At 40.4% G+C, this 21,076-nt stretch overlaps 1 protein-coding gene across 2 annotated transcripts in view; it reads left to right on the forward strand.

Moving 5' to 3' along the window:
- The window catches only part of MCMDC2 (minichromosome maintenance domain containing 2), a 52,455-nt gene that overhangs the window by 12,263 nt on the left and 19,116 nt on the right, over nt 1-21,076 (forward strand). For both annotated transcript variants that reach the window (XM_025394570.1, XM_025394571.1), the window contains exons 9-13: nt 1,026-1,263; nt 8,264-8,469; nt 13,567-13,733; nt 14,173-14,352; nt 19,055-19,197. In XM_025394570.1, coding sequence (XP_025250355.1) covers nt 1,026-1,263; nt 8,264-8,469; nt 13,567-13,733; nt 14,173-14,352; nt 19,055-19,197 — 934 coding nt within the window. The remainder of the gene's footprint in view (nt 1-1,025; nt 1,264-8,263; nt 8,470-13,566; nt 13,734-14,172; nt 14,353-19,054; nt 19,198-21,076) is intronic.

Below are 21,076 nucleotides of genomic sequence, written 5' to 3' on the forward strand. Positions count from 1 at the left end.
TTTAAATGCAAGTAGATTCTAAATACTTCTACTTTCTTGAAGAGAAAAGCTTCTTAAAAGAACAAAAATGTTAAAGAAAGAAAGCACTGATGGATTATAGAGGGTTTAGTGATCTTTTAAATATTTTCTGCTAAGTGTTTTAAAATTTATTGATTTGGTAGCAGAACATGACTTTTCTGTAGATGGAGAGTGTGCTTTCTTATGCTGAACTCCAGAATGAGACATATTTAACTACCCAAATGTGGCAAGAGCTGAACTAAAGTAGGCCTCTCTTAGTCCATGGGCATGTATGAGTTAGAGGAAATCATTGCTTTTTGATGGCAGCCCAGAAAGAAGGAGAATGGGACTAGGTTATACATGCACAGCTGTTCCACCCACATTACCAATTGGATAAATCACTCATTCCTTTCAGGAGGTGGAGAGTGAGAGGATGGAGAAGATCTAGAATTTTACAGTATACTACAGTACAGTGCTTTCAAAGTAGTGGAATGTAAATCTTTCTGTTTAACAGCAACATTCAAATATTTCCCATTCTGCTTATTATTCCTCTTTGAAGGTGATACATAGAAATATAGGAGCAAACACAGCAATGCAGGCACTCCATGAACTGGTTTGCTCTCATAGATCTTAAAAGGAGAAGAATGAGGGATTTGCCTGCAACCCACAGCCAATCTATGTGGACACAAAGGGTGACTTCTTCCTTGTATTACATTCCCTGAGGTAGAAATGGTAAACTAGCATGACCTCGAATCATAATTTAATATCATTCTAAGAATTTAAAGGCCAAGCATGGTGGCTCAGGCCTGTAATCATAGCCCTTTGGGAGGCCAAAGCAGGGGAATCAGTTGAGGCCAGGGGTTCAAGAGCAGCCTGGGAAACATAACAAGATCCTGTCTCTAAAAAAAAAGAATATGGTATTATTAGAACTATAATTTGATAACATTTTATATAAAAGGAGTCAAATATCTATAATGTTGTCTTGTTTTAAAACCCTTTCTAATATATATGTTAATATTTACTTTCAGTTCCTTCAGGAATTAGTGACAATTTCAGGTGTCTCCTCTCCCTAACTTCCAGCTCATGCTGGAAGTTTACAGCAATTCTTGCCAATATCTTTGCATCACAAATTACCCCTCCTGGGACTTACAATTTGCTCAAGCTCTGTTTGTTGATGAGTCTAGTACAGACAACTGACCGTAACAAGGAACTAGAAGATTGCCTGGATATTTTAATTATAACAAGTGATACTCTACTCATAGACAGGTAAATACATGACATGAATTTTTACAAATATTAATTGGTCACAGATTTGCATACATCCTTTCCATGAGCATTATTACAAGAAGAATATTTAGAATTTTTCTGAGCCAGTATAAGTAGTTAAATCAATCTTTATCAATAAAATTCAAAACCTTTGAAAGATAAATTGATAAGTGCTAAGTCGAATTACTCCAATTTTCAAACTATTTCCTCACTCAGACCTTTGTAAATAATTGCATCCTTCCCAGCCTTCCTTTCCCCTTATCCCTAGCTCTGTATGCTGTTTCTGTACTTTGTTTTGAATAATCTTCCCCCTAAGGAACAAACTAACCATTTTCTTATTTTTCTTCAATATTCCATCAATAATATTGACTCACTGCATCCAAATAAGCCTGTCAGAAGTGCCATAATTACTGTTTGGGGGGAATATCATCCTAACTTTGGAGTAAGCCTCTACTTAGCATTTTGTGGCTCCCCACTAGCAAGTACCCTTTCCTTAAAAAGTTGCTTAAATATTCACAAAGCTAGGAATAAACTCCTTATTTAGTATCTTGTATGCAGTTTCAAAGCAAAAAATAAATTTACAAAATGAATTTAAAATAGAAAAAAATAAAATTCAAATTAACAGTAATTTAATTGAACAGATTATGTTTTGCTAAAATTAAATTGCCACTGGTGATGTAAATATGGTACCAAATGCCCAGATTGTACCACTTTATTCTTCTACTGACAGAATATGAGAGTATTTGTTTCCTCACAGCCTCACCAACTCTGGGTATTATCAAACTTATATTTTTGTTATCATTATTTTTTGAGACAGGGTCTCACTCTGTCACCCAGGCTGGAATGCAGTAGCATGATCATAACTCACAACAGTGTCAACCTCCTGGGCTCAAGTGAACCTCCATCCTCAGCCTCCTGAGTAGCTATGACTACAGGTGCACACCACTACACTGGGCTAATTTTTTAATTTTTTATATAAGCAAAGTCTCCCTATGTTGCTAAGGCTGAACTCCTGGGCTCAAGCATTCCTCTCACCTCATTATAAACTTTAAAATTTTGCAATCTGGGCTTGGCGTGGTGGCTCAGGCCTGTAATCCCAGCACTTTGGGAGGCCGAGGCAGGTGGATCATGAGGTCAGGAGATCGAGACCATCCTGGCTAACATGGTGAAACCCCATCTCTACTAAAAATACAAAAAACTAGCCAGGCGTGGTGGCGCGCACCTGTAGTCCCAGCTACTCAGGAGGCTGAGGCAGGAGAATTGCTAGAACCCAGGAGGCGGAGGTTGCAATGAGCTGAGGTCACACCACTGCACTCCAGCCTGGGCGGCAGAGACTCTGTCTCAAAAAAAAAAAAAAAAAAAAAAAATTGCCATCTGATAGGTGGAAAATTGTATTTTATTTTAATTTGCATTTATTTAATTGGAAATAATTTTGGCATCATATAAAACTTACTAAACATGTATTATTTTTCTATGAACCGCCCATTCTTGATCGTTGTTTTTATTATGTTGTTTTTATTATTGATTTGTAATGCATGTAAATTAAGGTCTTTCTCTCTTTTTCTGTTTGCCATTAATCTTTTGACATTTTTAAATGATATTTGGGGCTCTGTGAGAGATTGGTTTGTTTTTTCTTTTTAGGTAAAATTTACACACAGTGAAATAATCAGATCTTATTATAGAACATTTCTATCACCCCAGAAATTTCCCTCCTTCCTTCTTCCAATCAGTTCCTATCTTCACTGGTGATTTCTGTCACCATAGATTAATTTTCCTGTTCTTGAACTTCAGATAATGAAATCATACAGTGCATCCTCTTTTGGGTCTACTCTCTCTTACTCAACAAAATATTTTTGAATTGATCCAATTGTGTACATTAGTAGTTCATTGTTTCTGTTGATGAGTAGCATTTCATTATATGAATGTACCAAAATTTGTTTATCTGTTCTCATAGTGGAAGTCATTTGGTTTTGCATGTTTTGACTATTACTAATAAAGCTGCTGTAAACATTCTTGCACAAGCCTTTTTGTGGACATGTATTTTCATTATCTTGGGTAAATACCTAGGAGTGGAATTGCTGGGTCATAAGGTAGATGTATAACTTTTTTTTTTGAGATGGAGTTTCACTCTTGTTGCCCAGGCTGGAGTGCAACGGCACAATGTCGGCTCACTGCAACCTCCTTCTCCCAGGTTCAAGCAATTTCCCTGTCTCAGCCTCCCTAGTAGCTGGGATTACAGGCACGTGCCATCACACCTGGCTAATTTTTGTATTTTCAGTAAAGATGGGTTTCACCACATTGGCCCGGCTGGTCTCGAACTCCTGACCTCAGGTAATCCACCCACCTCAGCCTCCCAAAGTGCTGGGATTACAGGCATGAGCCACTGTGCCTGGCCTATAATTTTATAAGAAACTGCCAGTTGGCTGGGCGCAGTGGCTCATGCCTGTAATCCCTGCACTTTGGGAGGCTGAGGCAGGCAGATCACCTGAGGTCAGGAATTTGAAACCAACCTCGCCAATGTGGGGAAACCCCATCTCTACTAAAAATACAAAAATTATTTGGGTATGGTGGCATGTACCTGTAGAACCGGCTACCCTTGGGAAGTTGAGACATGAAAACTGTTTGAACCCAGGAGGTGGAGGTTGCAGTGAGTCGAGACAGTGCCACTGCACTCCAGCTTGGGCAACAGAGCAAGACTCAGAAAGAAAGAAAGAGAGAAAGAGAGAGAGAAAGAAAAGAGAGAGAGAAAGAGAGAGAGAGAACGAGAGAACGAGAGAAAGAAAAGAAAGAGAGAAAGAAAAAGAAAGGAAGGAAGGGAGGGAGGAAGGAAGGAAGGACGGAAGGAAGGAAGGAAGGAAGGAAGGAAGGAAGGAAGGAAGGAAGGAAGGAAGGAAGGAAGGAAGGAAGGAAGGAAGGAAAAGAAAAGAAATTGCCAGTTTTCCAAAGTGGTTGTACCATTTTACATTCCTGCCAACAATGTAAAGAGTTCCTCTTGTTTCCATCTTCACCAACATTTGGTGTTGTGAGCCCTTTTCATTTTAGCCATACTAGTGGAAATGAAATGATATGTCATTGTTCTAATTTGCGTTTCCAAGATGACTATTGATTTGAACTCTTTTTCATGTGCTTATTGGCCAATCGTATATCTCTTTTTATGAAGTGTCTGTTTTTATAAAGTGTTTGTTCATTTTTTAGTTTAGTTGTTCTGGATGCATGTCCTTTGCCAAATATATGTATTATAAAATTTTTCTCCAGGTATAAAGCTTTTTAAAAATTGTCTAAAGGTATCTTTGATGAGCAGACTTTCTAGTTTTGATGAAATTCAATTTATTATTTACTTTTATGCTTAGCGTTTTCTGACTTCTGTTTAAGAAATCCTTGTCTGGCTGGGCGCGGTGGCTCATGTTTATAATCCCAGCACTTTGGGAGGCTGAGGTGGGCGGATCACCTGAGGTCAGGAGTTCGAGGCCAGCTGGCCAACATGGTGAAACCCTGTCTCCACTAAAAAAAAAAAAAAAAAAAAAAAAATTAGTGGGGCGTAGTGGTGCGCACCTGTAATCTCATCTACTGGGGAGGCTGAGGCAGGAGAATCATTTGAACCCAGGAGGCAGAGGTTACAGTGAGCAGAGATTGTGCCACTGCACTCCAGCCTGGGTAACACAGCGAGACCCTGTCTCAAAAAAAAAAAAAAGAAGAAATCTTTGTCTATCCCAAGATCATGAAGTTTTTAAATGTTTTCTTCTAGAAGCATTATAGTTTTAGTTTACTATTTATTTATGTAGAGATAAGTCTTGCTAGGCTGGTCTCAAACTTTCAGGCTCAAGCAATCCTCCTGCCTTAATCTCCCAGAGATTGGTAGGAGGTATGAGTTAAAGTTAATGTCTGTCCTATGCATTTATCCAATTTTTCCACACTAATTGTTGAAAAGATTTTCCTTTCCCCATTAAATTGTTTTGATACCATTGTTCAAATTCAATTGAACTAGGCAGAATCTGGGTATAAAATTGAACTGGATGTAAATCTTTTTGAACTCTCTTTTGTAATACTTTGATCTGTTGTTCTATACTTATACCAATACTACACTCTCTTGATTGTTGTAGCTTTATGTTCAGTCTTGAAATCAGGTAATGCAACTTTATCCTTCATTTTAAATATTAAAACAATTTTAGATCCTTTGCATTTTAAAATAAATTTTAGAATCAGTTTATTTTTAGTTTTTGAGACAGGGTCACAGTCTGTTGCCCAAGTTTGAGTGCAGTGGCACAGTCATGACTCATTGCAGCCTCAAACTCTTGGGTTCAAGTGATCCTCCCACCTCAGCCTGCTGAGTAGCTGGGAACAGAGGCATGCACCACCACATCTGGTTAACTTTTTAGTTTTTTGTAGAGATGAGCTCTTGCCATATTGCCTAGACTGGTCTTGCACTCTCAGGCTCAAGCAATCCTCCTGCCTTGGCCTCCCAAAGTGCTGGGATTGCAGATGTGGGTCACTGTGCCCAGCCAAATCAGTATGTTAATACCAACCAAAAAGAAGCTTTTGAGTATTTTGATTGGAACTGTATTAAACTTATAGATCAATTTCAGGGAGAATTAACATCTTAATAATATTGAGTCTTCCAATCCATGAATGTGGCATATCTCTCTATTTATTTAGATCTTCTTTAATTTCTCTCGGTGATGTTTTTATAAAGGTCATGCAAATATTTTGTTAAATTGGTTCTAAAAATATTTGATATTTTTGATGCTACTAAAATGGTAGTGTTTTCTTAACTTCATTTTCAATTGTTTACTATGAATATATAGAAATACAATTGATTTTTGTATTTTGACTTTGTATTCTGTGACTTTCTGTGTATCAATAGTTTTAGAAGTTCCTTAGCCAGTTCCAATGTGTAGCCAAATTTGAGGCTCATTGTTCCATATCACTAAGTGCTCAGCCTAGCTGCCTATTAGAATCACCTGAGAGAATTTTTAAAAAATATTTATCACTGTGTCTCACCCCCAGAGTTTCTAATTTAAGTGGTTTGGGGTGGCACTTGGCATTGGAATTTGTTAAATCTCTCCAGGTAAGGTTAGTGCAGGCTGTGGTTGAGAACCACTCCTTATAGGCTTGCAAAGGTTTCTTTCTAAATATCACTATCTCATTTTATATATCTTCAAACATCCAAATTCCTTAAAATGGTACATGCGCTAGACATACTTTATACCATCTACCTATCCACATCTCACCCTCTTTTGCGTTGCATGTCTATGCCTACGTTTGTATCACCCCCTTTTGTGTCGCACGTCTATGTCTACTCATCATAGTTGATTGCACTAGGAAGCTATAATTTCTGTGGCAAGGATTTGAAAGCTAGGCTGAGGTAATCATATTCCTTTTCAGAATTTAAATTTGGAATATGAAGAGACTGAGGCAATTAGCAAAGAAGTTAGAAACCAAAATGACATATCAAGAATTGCCATGAGACAGACAGGCGCCTCATGCCTGTAGTTCCAGCTACTTGGGAGACTGAGCAGGCAGGCTTACATGAGTCCAGGAGTTTGAGGCTGTGTGTGCTATGACTGTATCATTGCATTCCAGCTTGTATGACAGAGTGAGACTCTGTCTCTTAAAAGAAAAAAAAAAAATTTGGCTGGACACAGTGGCTCTGTCTGTAATCCCAGCGCTTTTTGGGAGGCCAAGGCAGGAGGATCATTTGAGCTCAGGAGTTCAAGGCCAGCCTGGGCAACATGGTGAAACCCATCTCTACAAAAAAAAAAAAAATTTGAGCTGGCACGGTGACTTGTGCCTGTGGTCCCAGCTACTTGGGAGGCTGAGGAAGGAGAATCGTTTAAGCCTGGGAGGTGGAGGTTGGAAGCTAAGATTGTTCCATTGCACTCCAGCCTAGTGACAGGCAGAGGTTGCGGTGAGCTGAAATCATGCCACTGCACTCCAGCCTTGGTGCCTCAGAGAGACTCAAAACAAAACAAAACAAAAACAAACAAACAAAAAACCCCACAATTGCCATGATACAGAAACAGCAGAGTGATAGTTTTGATGGGACGCTAGAAAGCCTAATGCAAAAATTCTGAATAGGCAAAAGAAAGCAATCCATAAAAAGAAGGCCTAATTCAAATGTCATCTCTCTATAACTTTCTCTGATTCCCTTCCAAGAAGAAATAATACTCCCATGGATGTTCTTTTGTTGTTGTTGTTTTTGAGACAGTCTTGCTCCGTCTCCCAGGCCAGAGTGCAGTGAAGTGATCTCGGCTCATTGAAATGTCCACCTCCCAGGTTGAAGCAATTCTCCTGCCTCAGCCTCCCAGTAGCTGGGATTACAGGTATGTAATTACAGGCCCAGCTAATTTTTGTGTTTTTAGTAGAGACGGGATTTTGCCATGTTGGCCAGGCTGGTCTCGAACTCCTGACCTCAAGTGATCCGCCTGCCTCAGCCTCCAAAGTATTGGGATTACAGTTGTAAGCCACTACACCTGGCCACCATGGATGTTCTAAATACTTTTTTTTTCTTTTTTTTTAGATGGAGTCTTGCTCTGTCACCAGGATGAAGACCTTTTTTTAGTACTTATCACATTGTGTTTTAGTTTTTTATATCTCTCTTTTTAGACTGTGAGCTTTCCAAGTTAAGGTCCAAGTCTTGTATATAATTTTGTTTTGTTTTTTGAGACAGAATCTCACTGTGTCACCCAGGCTGGAGTGCACGATCTTGGCTCATTGCAAGCTCTGCCTTCCGGATTCAAATGATTCTTGTGTCTCAGCCTCCTGAGTAGCTCATCCTCCTGTAGTAGGACTACAGGCATGCACTAGCACGTCTGGCTAATTTTTGTATTTTCAGTACAGATGGGATTTCACCATGTTAGTCATATATATTTTTATCCCTAGCACAATAGCTGGTGTATCACAGGTGCTCAGTAAACATAGAATAAAATTAAATTTAATGTAACACATTGTGACTTTTGAAAATTAAGTAATAGTAATGAAAAGTTTATTTTTTTTCCCCTAGGCTTCTGAATTTTAGCATAAACCTTGTTCCCCGTGGCATACGTCATCTAGTCTCTACTGAAATTTTTCCCACTCTATCCAGGAATAAGTATGGAACTGGAGCAGTTAGCATTCAGGCTGGCAGTGCTTTGCTAGCTAAAGGTGGTATCTGCTTTATAGGAGACTTGGCCTCACACAAAAAAGATAAACTTGAACAGCTTCAATCAGGTAAACAATATTTGTAAAATTAATTTTCACCTGTTTAACTTATACTCTCATCCATGTTGAGATACTTAACAGTTAAGATAGTATTGCAGATGTTTGAGGGTTTGAGAAATTATGTTAGATGCCATTTCTCATTTTGGTTTTATAAGCAAAAACAGAAATTTAATGTGCAAATGCACAGTTTTAGCCTTTGCTCTCAGTGTGCTAACACATGAGCTTGTAATGGACCAGATTTATTTCCTCTTCTTGTCTTATAGCATTAGCTACCACTTCCAGTATAAAGTTGAAAAGTGGTGTTAAGAGAAAGGACATCCTCGCCTTGTTCCTGATCTGAGTGGGAAAGCTTCAAGTTTCTCACCATGAAGTATGATGTTAGCTGTACATTTTTTGTAGACATTCTTTATCAGTGGAAGTTCTTCTCTATTCCTAATTTTCTGAGGGTTTTTTTTTTAAATCATAAATGGATATTGGATTTTGTCAAATGCTTTGCTGCATCTGTTAATATGATCATGTCACAGGATCCTTCGGGTGCTGCTTCTCAAGCCAGAAACCTCTATGTCCAGCAGCACCTCTGCTTGAGTTTCACTCCTGCCTGCTGGGCATGTTCTGCTCACTCGGCCCAGCAGGCTGCACTTGGCTTACACTACCAGTCCAGATCCCATGCCTGCTGAGGGCAAGCCAGGAGTGGAACAGCAAGGGGGTGTGTGAGTGAGCAAGCACAGGGTCCAGCCACTGCACATAGCCAGGCATGCCGGCTGCTGTGGCAGGGCAGGCAGCTCCAGGTGCTGGCACAGGTGCTGGCTTCATGCGTGGCTGTAGCTGGAATAGGCATACTGCAAGTGGCTTCTACTGAGGGCCCTGGTGTCTGGATGAGGGGAACAGGGTGGCACCCAAAAACTTGGAGACACCAGCAACAGTGGAGCCCCAAGGGGTTGCAGGGAAGCATGCTACAGGTCTCTCGTTCCTGTTGCCCACAGCTCAGTGGATGGGGGGCACATGTTAACAGCTCTTTCAGTCCACTGCCTCACTCCAGCCCATGGCTCCTGGGCTGGCCCAGCACATTGCCACTTTCTGTCATGGGACAGCTGCCCAAGGCCGACAGAAGGCAGGAGGATTATAGTGTTACAGCTCTGACTCAGGAAATCCTGAGGTCTGGGCCTCCAGAAGGGTCATTGATCTTCAGTCCCGCAGTCCAACAAACAAGAATGTGTCACCACTCATAGCTCAGCAAGCTGACTAGGAAAGTGTTACAGCCCTTTTTGTTCCTGCCTGCCACTCAACAAGCCTGCCAGGAGAGTGTCATAGCCCTTTTTGCACCTGCCATTCAACAGGTCCCAAGTTCTTGTCCCATGTCCAGGAAGAATTAGCTTATGTGGACAACTGGAGAGTGAGCAAGGTGGAGAAGAGTTTTATTGCATGGCAGAACAGCTTTCAGTGGACAGGAGACCCGAAGTGGGTAGCTCCTACCCACAGGCAGGTAGTCCCAACCTGTGTCTGAGTCTGGCTGACTCTGGGGTTTTTATGGGCTAAGAATGGAGGAAGTACATGCTGATTGGTCCATGGGTGGGCCCAGAAAAACATCATCTGATTGGCTGAAAGGCATTAAGGACATTCTCACTCCAGGTGGTGGACTCCACCCAGAACTGGCAGCCTGGTTTTCAGGCTTCAAGCTGTCTCTTGCCTGAAGATTGGGTTCCACCAGGGACCTGCCCCTCTCTGCCCAGGAACCTGTCTGCCTCCTGCCATCATCAATCATATGATTTTTCTCATTTAGCCTGTTGATATGATGGATTACATTAATTGATTTTTGAATATCGAACCGGCCTTGCATACCTGGGATAAAGCTTACTTGGTCATGCTGTATAATTCTTTTTCTACATTGTTGGATTTGATATGCTACTATTTTTGTTGAGGATTTTTTAAATCTATGTTCATGAGAGATATTGATCTGTAGAGTTTTTTCCTTATAATGTTGTTGTTTGGTTCTGTATTAGAGTAATGCTGGTTGGGCCAGATTTATAACTAGCAAGGATATGGACAGCCATGGACTGGGCAAAGAGCAGTCAGAGCCTTGCCTTCTTGGCATACCAGCATGAATGTACAAGTGTGCTCAGGGCACACAGCATATTGCTTCACTTTATAAGAGAATACAGAAATTAGCTGTGCTCAGTGGCTCACACCTGGAATCCCAGCACTTTGGGAGGCTGAGGCAAGAGGATTGCTGGAGGCCAGGAGTTCCAGACCATCCTGGGCAACACACTGAGACCCCATCTCTACAAAAAAAACACAAAAAACAATAAAAAAAAACAATAAAAACAAAATGAGGGTGTATTAGTCTGTTTTCATGTTGCTTATAAAGATATACCTGAGATTGGACAATTTACAAAATAAAGAGGTTTATTGGACTTACAGTTCCACATGGCTGAGGAGGCCTCACAATCATGGTGGAGGGTGAAAGGCACGTCTCACATGGTGGCAGACAAGAGAAGAGAGATTGTGCAGGGAAACTCCCCTTTTTAAAACTATCAGATCTTGTGAGACTTATTCACTATCACGAGAACAGTGCAGGAAAGACCTGCCCCCATGATTCAGTTACCTCCCACCAGGCCCCTCCCACAATACATGGGCATTCATGGTGAGATTTGGGTGGGGACACAGCCAAACCATATCAGAGACTATAGAAATAGACCCACATTTTATAGTCAATTGATTTTTGACTACAGCACCAAAGTTAGTCAGTGGGAAAAGGAGTTTTTCTCATCAAAGGATGGTGGAACATCTGGCTGGTACAGAGGAGGGCCTCAGTACAACTGCACTTGTTCCGCACTCATGAAGCTGGCCCTGCTAGTATGTCCTCTCCCCACAAGAGCTTGGAATATGGTTTAAAACTCTGCTGTCATCATCTTCAAATTTTTAATAATTTTATCTTTGTATTATAAGGAAGTCCAATGAGATAATGGCACTTGACTGTGAGTAGAGGAGACACATGGATGCCTGTTTTTACTGTGCCTTCCTGCCCCATTTCATACAGCATTTGTGATCACTATGCAGCTTTCATAACACACTCAATTTGTACTTTCTTTGATTGTTGCTGGACTCCCATGTGTCATAGGTGCACTATAAGCCAGTGCCTATAGTTCCATATCAACACATTTTCAACTGAGTAAGAGGGAGTGCTAATAACCCCAAGTGGCCATGCTTTTCATTTGAACTAGTGTGCTTCTAATGCAGAAAGAAGGCAATGGCCTTTCAAGAAACACACATTACCAAGTAGCCCTATCATCCTCTTTCTTACTTGGTTGGTTCCCTGTATTTGCCAACCACTTACACTGAAAATGATGACACAGGAGGAAAGGGAAAGAGGGCAAATCCATAGCTTTGTCTTTTCAGTCACTCCTCACTTATCAGTAAGCTGAAGGTAGAGAGTGTTGGTGAAATGTACGCATATCAAGAAGTAAAATAAAAATTGTTTTGTGCAGTATTTCCACTGTTCTGGTAAAAACAAAATACATATGCATGTGCAAAGTACTATCGGTTCCACTTATAAGATAAATGCCCATATATTTGCATTATACAATATAAAGATAAAAGTATTGTACAATATAAAGATAAAAGGTAAAATTTATGGCAATATAAAATTTTAATTTTTCTTTATTTAGAATGGCAATACTACTATTACATTTTTTGTAACAGTTTTATTGAGATTCACACATCATACAATTCACCACTGAAAGTATACAATAAAGTGCTTTTTACTATATTCACAGAGTTGTGCTACTATTACCACTAACTTCAGAATATTTTCATCACCCCAAAAGGAAGCCCCATACCCATTAGCAGTCAACCCCCAGTCCCTGCCTCCCGTCACCTACTCCCACACAGTCCCTGGCAACCACTATTTGCTTTCTGTTTCTGTGTATTTGCCTATTCTGAACATTGCATAGGCAGTCTTCCCTCAGTATTCTCCAGGGATTGGTTCCAGGGCCTCTGCAGATACCAAAATCCACAGATGCTCAGGTCCCTTATATAAAATGGCAGAGTATTTGCATATAATCTATGCACATCCTCCCATATACTTTAAATCATCTCTAGATTACTTATAATAGTCAATACAATGTAAATGCTTTTCAAATTATTATACTGTGTTGTTTTTTATTGTTGTTATTGTTTTATTTATTTATTGAATATTTTTCATCAGCCGTTGGTTGAATCTACAGATGCAGACAGACCTTTATATATAGATGGCTGACTATAAATGGAATCAAATGATACGTGGTCCTCTGTGATGGCCCTGGCCTCTTTCTTCTTATTCTCCTTCTTCCTTCTTCTTTCTTTCTTTCTTTTTTTTTTTTTTTGAAACAGGGTCTTACTCTGTTGCCCTGGGTGGAGTGCAGTGGTGTCATCATACCTCACTGCACCCTTGAAGTCCTGGGCTCAAGCAGTTTTCTCACCTCAGCCTCCCAAGTAGCTGGGACCACAGTAACATGCCACAATGCTTGGCTAATTTTTTGTAGTAACGGAGTCTTGCCACGTTGCCCAGGCTGGTTTCAAACTCCTGGGCTCAAGCAATACCCCCATGTCAGCCTCCCAAAATGCTCCATATTTTTTGTTTGGGTTTTAAGTGGGAGGTGGAGGGACAATGAATTTGGTTTTGAACATGTTGAATTTGAGATGTATTTTCCCCCAGTCATTGTAGTTCATATTATCTCTGTCTTTTCCTCTTTCACTCCCACATGGATGGCCTGCTTTCTATCATTTTCCCCACATAAAAGAACATGATTTAATTTTAGCCTCTCTTGTAAATCTGTATTATATGACCAATCTCTTAGCCCCCTGCCTAGTCCACTCAGGTGCCCCGCCACAATTCCAGCTATGTGCTTTGGACTCCTGGTTCTCATCAAGTCATGGGACACATAAGGCTTCAAATATGTATTTTTTATGGCAGAACTTAGAGCATTGTCTTGCAAAACAATCAAATTTACTTTCTTTCACTATCCAAAGTCTGCACAGTATAATTCTATATAATAATATGTTATTAATTTGTAGACATTTAGACCAAAATTAACTTACATAACAAATGGATAATATCTTCTGACTTAGTTCTGGAGAGCAGAAACATCACAGTGTACATCCCAGGAAAGAAGTTTGGGGAGGATACTGATCAACAGATGACTTTTCCAGTTCAGTGCAGTTTTTGGTCTTTTGTTGATATGGATTCATCTTCAAGGAGAAATGCACAGAAAATCAACACTCTAATTGGTCAGATGGTAAGGTATATGTATATTTTATTGTTAGAATGTTGTTCAAGGAATTAAGTCACAAATTTAATACATCTCAATATTTTTGTTATTAACCTGTTTCTATACTTTATTGAGTACCAGAACTACCTGATGACTCAGTTGTTTACAAATTGTAATGTTTTTTAGCCATGTAGTGAGCCAGATATCTGCTCACTGGAAATTACTATTTGAATAGGTAGCTGGAGAGGCTTTAATGAATAATGTATACAAAAATACTCAGTAAAGAGGCTTTAAAAAATCAATCACCAAAAAGTTCCCAGATTATTAAAAAATTACCTTAAATTGTAATTAATATGATAAATAACTAATAATAACAACATATAACAATTACTTTGTAATTAATTCTTTCCAAATTGTGAAAATTACAAAGTTTAATGTTTGCCTGTTACTTTTTGGTTTGATGTAGGATTGCAGTTTGATTCCAGCTAACCTTGTGGAGGCATTTGGTTTATTGATTAACTGCAATGAGTCATCTCCCTGCCACCCATTTCTTTCTACTGTGCAACATACTTTGAAGAAAGCCATTAATCCTGAAGGGCTGCTTTATGCGGCTTCTAGACAGTTCACAACTGAAGATTTTGAAAAGGTAAAGATAGATAAAACGGTTACCCAGAATGCCTGTGCTAATGTTTCTCAAATTATATAGAAGTCCTTTTGAGTGCTGGATTTTCTTTATTTAGAATTATTTTATTCCAACTTGGTTCCAGCTTTTAAACATTTTAAGGACATTGCATAGAAGTTACTTAGAGTTAGGCTGGTGTGGTGGCTCATGCCTATAATCCCAGCATTTTGAGAGGCCAAGGCGGGCAGATCGCTTGAGGCCAGGAGTTCGAGACCAGCCTGGCCAACACAGTGAAAACCCTATCTCTACCAAAAAATACAGAAATTAGCTGGGCGTGATGGTGGCTCCTGTAACCCCAGCTACTCGGGAGGCTGAGGTAGAATTGGTTGAACCCAGGAGGTGGAGGTTCCAGTGAGCCGAGATCGCACCACTGCACTCCTGCCTGGGTGATAGAGTAAGACCCTGTCTCAAAAAAAAAAAAAAAGGCCGGGCGCGGTGGCTCAAGCCTGTAATCCCAGCACTTTGGGAGGCCGAGGCGGGCGGATCACGAGGTCAGGAGATCGAGACCATCTGGCTAACACGGTGAAACCCCGTCTCTACTAAAAAATACAAAAAACTAGCCGGGCAAGGTGGCGGGCGCCTGTAGTCCCAGCTACTCGGGAGGCTGAGGCAGGAGAATGGCATAAACCCGGGAGGCGGAGCTTGCAGTGAGCTGAGATCCGGCCACTGCACTCCAGCCCGGGTGACAGAGCGAGACTCTGTCTCAAAAAAAAAAAAAAAGAAAAAAAGAAAAAATAGAGAAATTATTTAGAATTATTTAGGGCTATAATTAAAGAAACAACTGTGTTAGGTAATGAATATTAAAATTTTCAGTTTATTTTTGTACCATTGTCCAAATCAGCACAGCTGACAGAGTCTCAATGAAAGAAAACCAACATAGAATTTTTCTATGGAAAATTATAATAGGCTATATAGATATACAGTTATTTACATTTTACTGTCTATTCAAAGGGATTGTCCTCAGATGACTACCTTCGAGTCCTGACTTTAGGGGATATATAGCATGATTCACTAACCCATTTTAATTAATTACCCTGACATTATCAAAACATATGTGACATATTCAGAGAACCTGAAAGTAGGTGATGTAAATTTAGTAATAATTCTCATAGCTATTAAAGGTGCTCACATATTTACAACTGAAACCTTTTTAACTACTCAAAAATCTGTCCAAGTAGAGTTCACTTGTCTGGGTATGATAGATAAAAAGCAGGGGATATCAGAAAGTGGAGGTCTATGAGTCATTAAAAATTTTTTTCGTATCTATCTTCCTTGTAAGCATACTGCATGAGTAAAAGGTTGAAAGGCAAAATCGACTTAAGCATGAATTATGAACATTGTTTATTCACATAGATTAGAATAGAAAAAAGAATAATATTTATAATATAATAAGGTTTTGGTTTTGGTTTTATTATATAGGAAAAAAGTAGTCTGTAGGAATTAGGGTACTAAATATGGACAGGCTAATGACCCTGAAAAATGTTGCCCATTTTTTTACCTGAGAAACAAGCCAAAACAATCTAGATTTATTAATTATTCAGGTATTAACTGGACACTTCACAAATATGAGCCTATTTCCATTCTTTTATATTCTCACAGATATATAAATTTTCCCTTTAGTTTATCATTTAATTAAAATTAAAAACAAGATACAGGCCAGGCAAGGTGGCTCAAGCCTGTAATCCCAGCACTTTGGGAGGTCGAGGAGGAGGGCAGAAACCTGAGGTAGGGAGTTCGAGACCAGCCTGACCAACAGGGAGAAACCCCATCTCTACTAAAAGTACAAAATTAGCCAGGCATGGTGGCACATGCCTGTAATCCCAGCTACTCCGGAGGATGAGACAGGAGAACAGCTTGAACCCGGAAGGCAGAGGTTGAGGTGAGCCGAGATTGCGCCACTGCTCTGCACTTCAGCCTGGGCGACAAGAGCAAAACTCCGTCTCAAAAAAAAAAGATACATAAAATAGTTAAGGAACAACTTAAGTGCTAAGTTAAGTGGTGCTGACTCTGAGGTATTTTAGGAATTCAGAAAGGAAGATATCAGTATAGAATGCAGAAGCTGGGAAAACTTCATGGAGGAGGCTGGACATCAGCTGGCTGTAAGAAAGGGTAAAATTTAGATGCACAAAGGATGGGTGTTCTAAGTAGAATTAACAGTAGGAGTAAAGACATAAAAGTAGAAATTAGTATACATGGAAAACGATAAGACCAGCTTGACTGGAGCAAAAATTGTATTTTGGAGTCATAGGATTTTGGCATATTTACAGTAAGTCTTGCACAGGCAAAAGATTTTATAGTTGGTTTGTCAGACTATAGAGAACAGTTGTAGAGTGAACTGTAAAATAGTAAAAAGTAAAATAGTAAAAATGATTTCTCTGGAAGATAAATCTATTACACAAATCAAAGTGGATGGAATTTGTTGCAGTCTGAGCTCTCCAGAACAGACTGAGATGGAGTTTAGTGTGCCAATGTGTATTTGAGAGGGCTTTTCTGTCAATACCTGAGGACTTTATAAAGTCCTCCCCAACTTCTACCTCAATCATTCATGTGATGTGGACTGTCCTGAGGCAATCCCCGAAGGGGCTGACAGAATCTCAGTAGCTGGGCAACAAGTCCTTTCATGAAGGAGGATATTGGTGGCTCATGATCGTGCCATCTTAGAGAGAACTTAGAGAGGGTTATTGATACTATTAATAGTATATCCAGTTCTGAAAGCCTGGAGAGAGTTGTGGAGAATAAAGAAAATAAAGAAGCCAGGATATATATCCAATCCAGGACATGTCCAGTCTAGGAACATGTCTCTATGCTTTGCTTTTCTTTTTTCTTTTCTTGCTCTGTCACCAGGCTGGAGTGCAGTGGCGCAATCTTGGCTCACTGCAACTGCACCTGCTGGGTTCAAGTGATTCTCCTGCCTCAGCCTCATGAGTAGCTGGGACTACAGGCGCCTGCCACCACACCTGGCTAATTTTTTTGTATTTTTAGTAGAGACGGGGTTTCACCACGTTGGCCAGGATTGTCTCGATCTCCTGACCTCGTGATCCACCCACCTCGGCCTCCCAAAGTGCTGGAATTACAGGTGTGAGCCACCACGCCCAGCCATCTCTATGCTTTTCTAAAGGTTAAATTTAAAATATAAATTTTAGGCCGGGCACGATGGCTCACGCCTGTAATCCCAGCAATCTGGGAGGCCGAGGCGGGCAGATCACCTGAGCTCAGGAGTTCGAGACCAGCCTGGCCAATATGGTGAAACTCTGTCTCTACTAAAAATACAAAAAAAAAAAAAACAAAAAAAAAAAACCAATTAGCTGGGCATGGTGNGAGGCCGAGGCGGGCAGATCACCTGAGCTCAGGAGTTCGAGACCAGCCTGGCCAATATGGTGAAACTCTGTCTCTACTAAAAATACAAAAAAAAAAAACAAAAAAAAAAAAACCAATTAGCTGGGCATGGTGGCGCACACCTGTAGTCTCAGCTACTCAAGAGGCTGAGGCAGGAGAATCACTTGAACCAGGAGGCAGAGGTTGTAGTGAGCTGAGATCATGCCACTGCACTCCAGCCTTGGCGACAGAACAAGCCTCCATCTCAAAAATAAATAAACAAAATAGGCCAGACGTGGTGGCTCACGCCTGTAATCCCAGCACTTTGGGAGGCCCAGGTGGGTAGATCACCTGAGGTCAGGAGTTTGAGACCAGCCTGGTGAACATGGTGAAACCCCATCTCTACTAAAAATACAAAAAATTAGCTGGGTGTGGTGGTGCGTGCCTATAATCCCAGCTACTTGGGAGGCTGAGACTGGAGAATCGCTTGAACCCAGGAGGCTGAGGTTGCAGTGAGCCGAGATCGTGCCATTGCACTCCAGTTTGGGCAACGAGAGTGAAACTCCGTCTCAAAATAAATAAATAAATAAAATAATAAAATATAAATTTTATAGTTAATAGCAACCTTTCTCCAGGTGTAGATAGTGTCAGAAAAAAACAGCAACCTTATTATAGTTAATTTTTCCTGTAGTTATCTGAATTGAAAAAGTAGAAAATAACTAGGATAGTAAAAAATTTGGAAATTATGTCACAGAGAAGGACTTTGGGAACTAGGAATCACTGACTCTGAAATAAAAAAAAAAAGCTCAAAACTCAGAAAAAACAGTGATAATCATTGTGTTGCAGAATTATTCTCTACCCAAATCTTATTCAATCACCAAAGCCCACCTTCAAAGCAGTTAACATAATGTTTCCCCTCATACCAAATGTTAAGTGCTCTTTAAAAGGAAGGAAGGGAAGTAAGGAGGGCAAGTAGCTCTAGGCCAATGAGAGAAAGTTATGAGGAAAAAACTATCAGGTGATTAAAGCTATTCAAAGGAAAATTAGCTTCTGAGGGAGGTGAGCCTTTCACTGGGAGCAAAGACATTGTACAGTCATTCAAATATATTGCAGAGAACATTTTTGCACTGAGAGGGAGGAGATTATTCTGGGTAAACTTTAATATCCTTTACAAGTATAACACTGTGATATTTAAAGTGTTCAGTGACTTCAGAATAGCCCCAGACATTTACTTTTTTTTATGTAATAAAATATGCAAACATGTAAAAATAAAGTGCCAGTATACTTTTGATTTCTGTTATATTGATTCCATAATAAAGCTTGATTATCTTGGATTTTTCACACTTTTTAGCTACTGGCTTTTGCAAAGAATTTGAATGTAGAATTCAGCTTGGAAGCAGAAAGAATGACTCATGGCTATTATCTAGCAAGTCGCAGAATCAGAACAGACTCTATATGTGGATCAAAACTGTCGGCATCTGCATTAAAATATCTGTAGGTATTCAATTCAAGATTTTAGAATCAGCATTGAGTTACAAATGATGTGTTTAATTAAATTGCTAATTTACCTATTTCAATTGTTTCTCTGCTTGACTGCTAGTTGGTTGGTTTGTAAATGGCCTTGTTCCAAAAGGACTAAAGGCTTCACAATTCCTTTTGTTATATCATGTTACATCATTTTAATCTCTAATAATTTTTTTACTAAACTAATTTTTATTGGATGCCACATATGAGATATGTCTGAGGAAAGTGCACTGATTTCAAATGCAAATCCTTGTTTTTAAAAATGTGACTGTTGGCTGGGCATGGTGGCTTACACCTATAATCCCAGCACTTTGGGAGGCCGAGAGGGCAGATTGCCTGAGGTCAGGAGTTCAAGACCAGCCTGGGCAACACAGTAAAACCCCGTCTCTACTAAAATACAGAAAATTAGCCAGGCGTGGTGGAGCGCGTATGTAGTCCCAGCTACTCGGGAGGCTAGACAGGAGAATTGCTTGAACCTGGGAGGCAGAGGTTGCAGTGAGCTGAGATCACACCACTGCACTCCAGCCTGGGCAACAGAGCGAGATGCCATCTCAAAAAAAAAAAAAAAAAAAAAATGTGGGTGTTGGCCAGGCACAGTGGCTCATGCCTATAATCCCAGCACTTTAGGAGGCTGAGGCAGGCAGGTGGCTTGAGCTCAGTTCAAGACCAGCCTTGGGGCTGGGTGCAGCGGGCCACACCTGTAATCCTAGCACTTTGGGAGGCTGAGGTGGGAGGATCATTTGAGCTCAAGAATTCGAGACCAGCCTGGGCAACATAGTGAGACCTCATCTCTATTTAAAAAAAACAAAAACAAAAACAAAAACAAAAAACAGAGCAGCCTGGGCAACATGGTGAAATCCTGTCTCTACCCAAAATACAAAAAACTAGCTAGGCCTGGTGACAGGTGCCTGTAGTCCCAGCTACTCAGGAAGCTGAGGTGGGAGGATTGCTTGAGCCCATGAAGCGGAAGTTGCAGAGTGCCTAGATGTGCCACTTTACTCCAGCCTGGGTGACAGAGTGAGACCCCTTCTCAATTAAAAAACAAAAAACAAAAAAAGACAAAACCTTGCCTAGTGGCTCACGCCTGTAATCCCAGCACTTTGGGATGCCAAGGCAGGCGGATCACCTGAGGTCAGGATTTTGAGCCTAGCCTGGCCAACACTGTGAAACCCCGTCTCTACCAAAAAAATACAAAAAAAATTAGCTTGGGGTTGTGGCGCATGCCTATAGTCCCAGCTACTCGTGAGGCTGAGGCAGGAGAATCACTTGAACCCGGGAGGCCGAGGTTGCTGTGGGCCAAGATTGCATCACTGCACTCCAGCCTGGCGACAGAACAAGACACTGTCTCAAAAAATATATATATTTTTTCATATGTAAACGGAGACTATGTGAGTTCAAATACAAAACATATTTTTACTATAGAGAAAAGAACATTATGAGAAAATAGAACTTTTAAAGCCGGGCGCGGTGGTGCACGCCTATTATCCCAGTACTTTGAGAGGCCAAAGGGGGTGGATCACCTGAGGTCAGGAGTTCACGACCAGCCTGACTAACATGATGAAACCCCATCTCTACTAAATACAAAATAATGAGCCAGGTGTGGTGGCACATGCCTGTAATCTGAGCTACTTGGGAGGCTGAGACAGGAGAATCGCTTGTACCTGGGAGACAGAGGTTGCAGTGAGACATGGTTGCGCCATTGCACCTGGGCAACAAGAGTGACACACTGTCTCAAAAAAAAAAAAAAAAAGCAAACAGTATAATTTGATCTGAGTATTTTAAATTTTAATTCAGGAAATAGCATTATGTAATGCAATTCTGTTTTCCATTTTGAAACATTTATCAAAGA

Source organism: Theropithecus gelada, chromosome 8 (assembly GCF_003255815.1).
Source record: "Theropithecus gelada isolate Dixy chromosome 8, Tgel_1.0, whole genome shotgun sequence".
Lineage (NCBI taxonomy): Eukaryota > Metazoa > Chordata > Mammalia > Primates > Cercopithecidae > Theropithecus > Theropithecus gelada.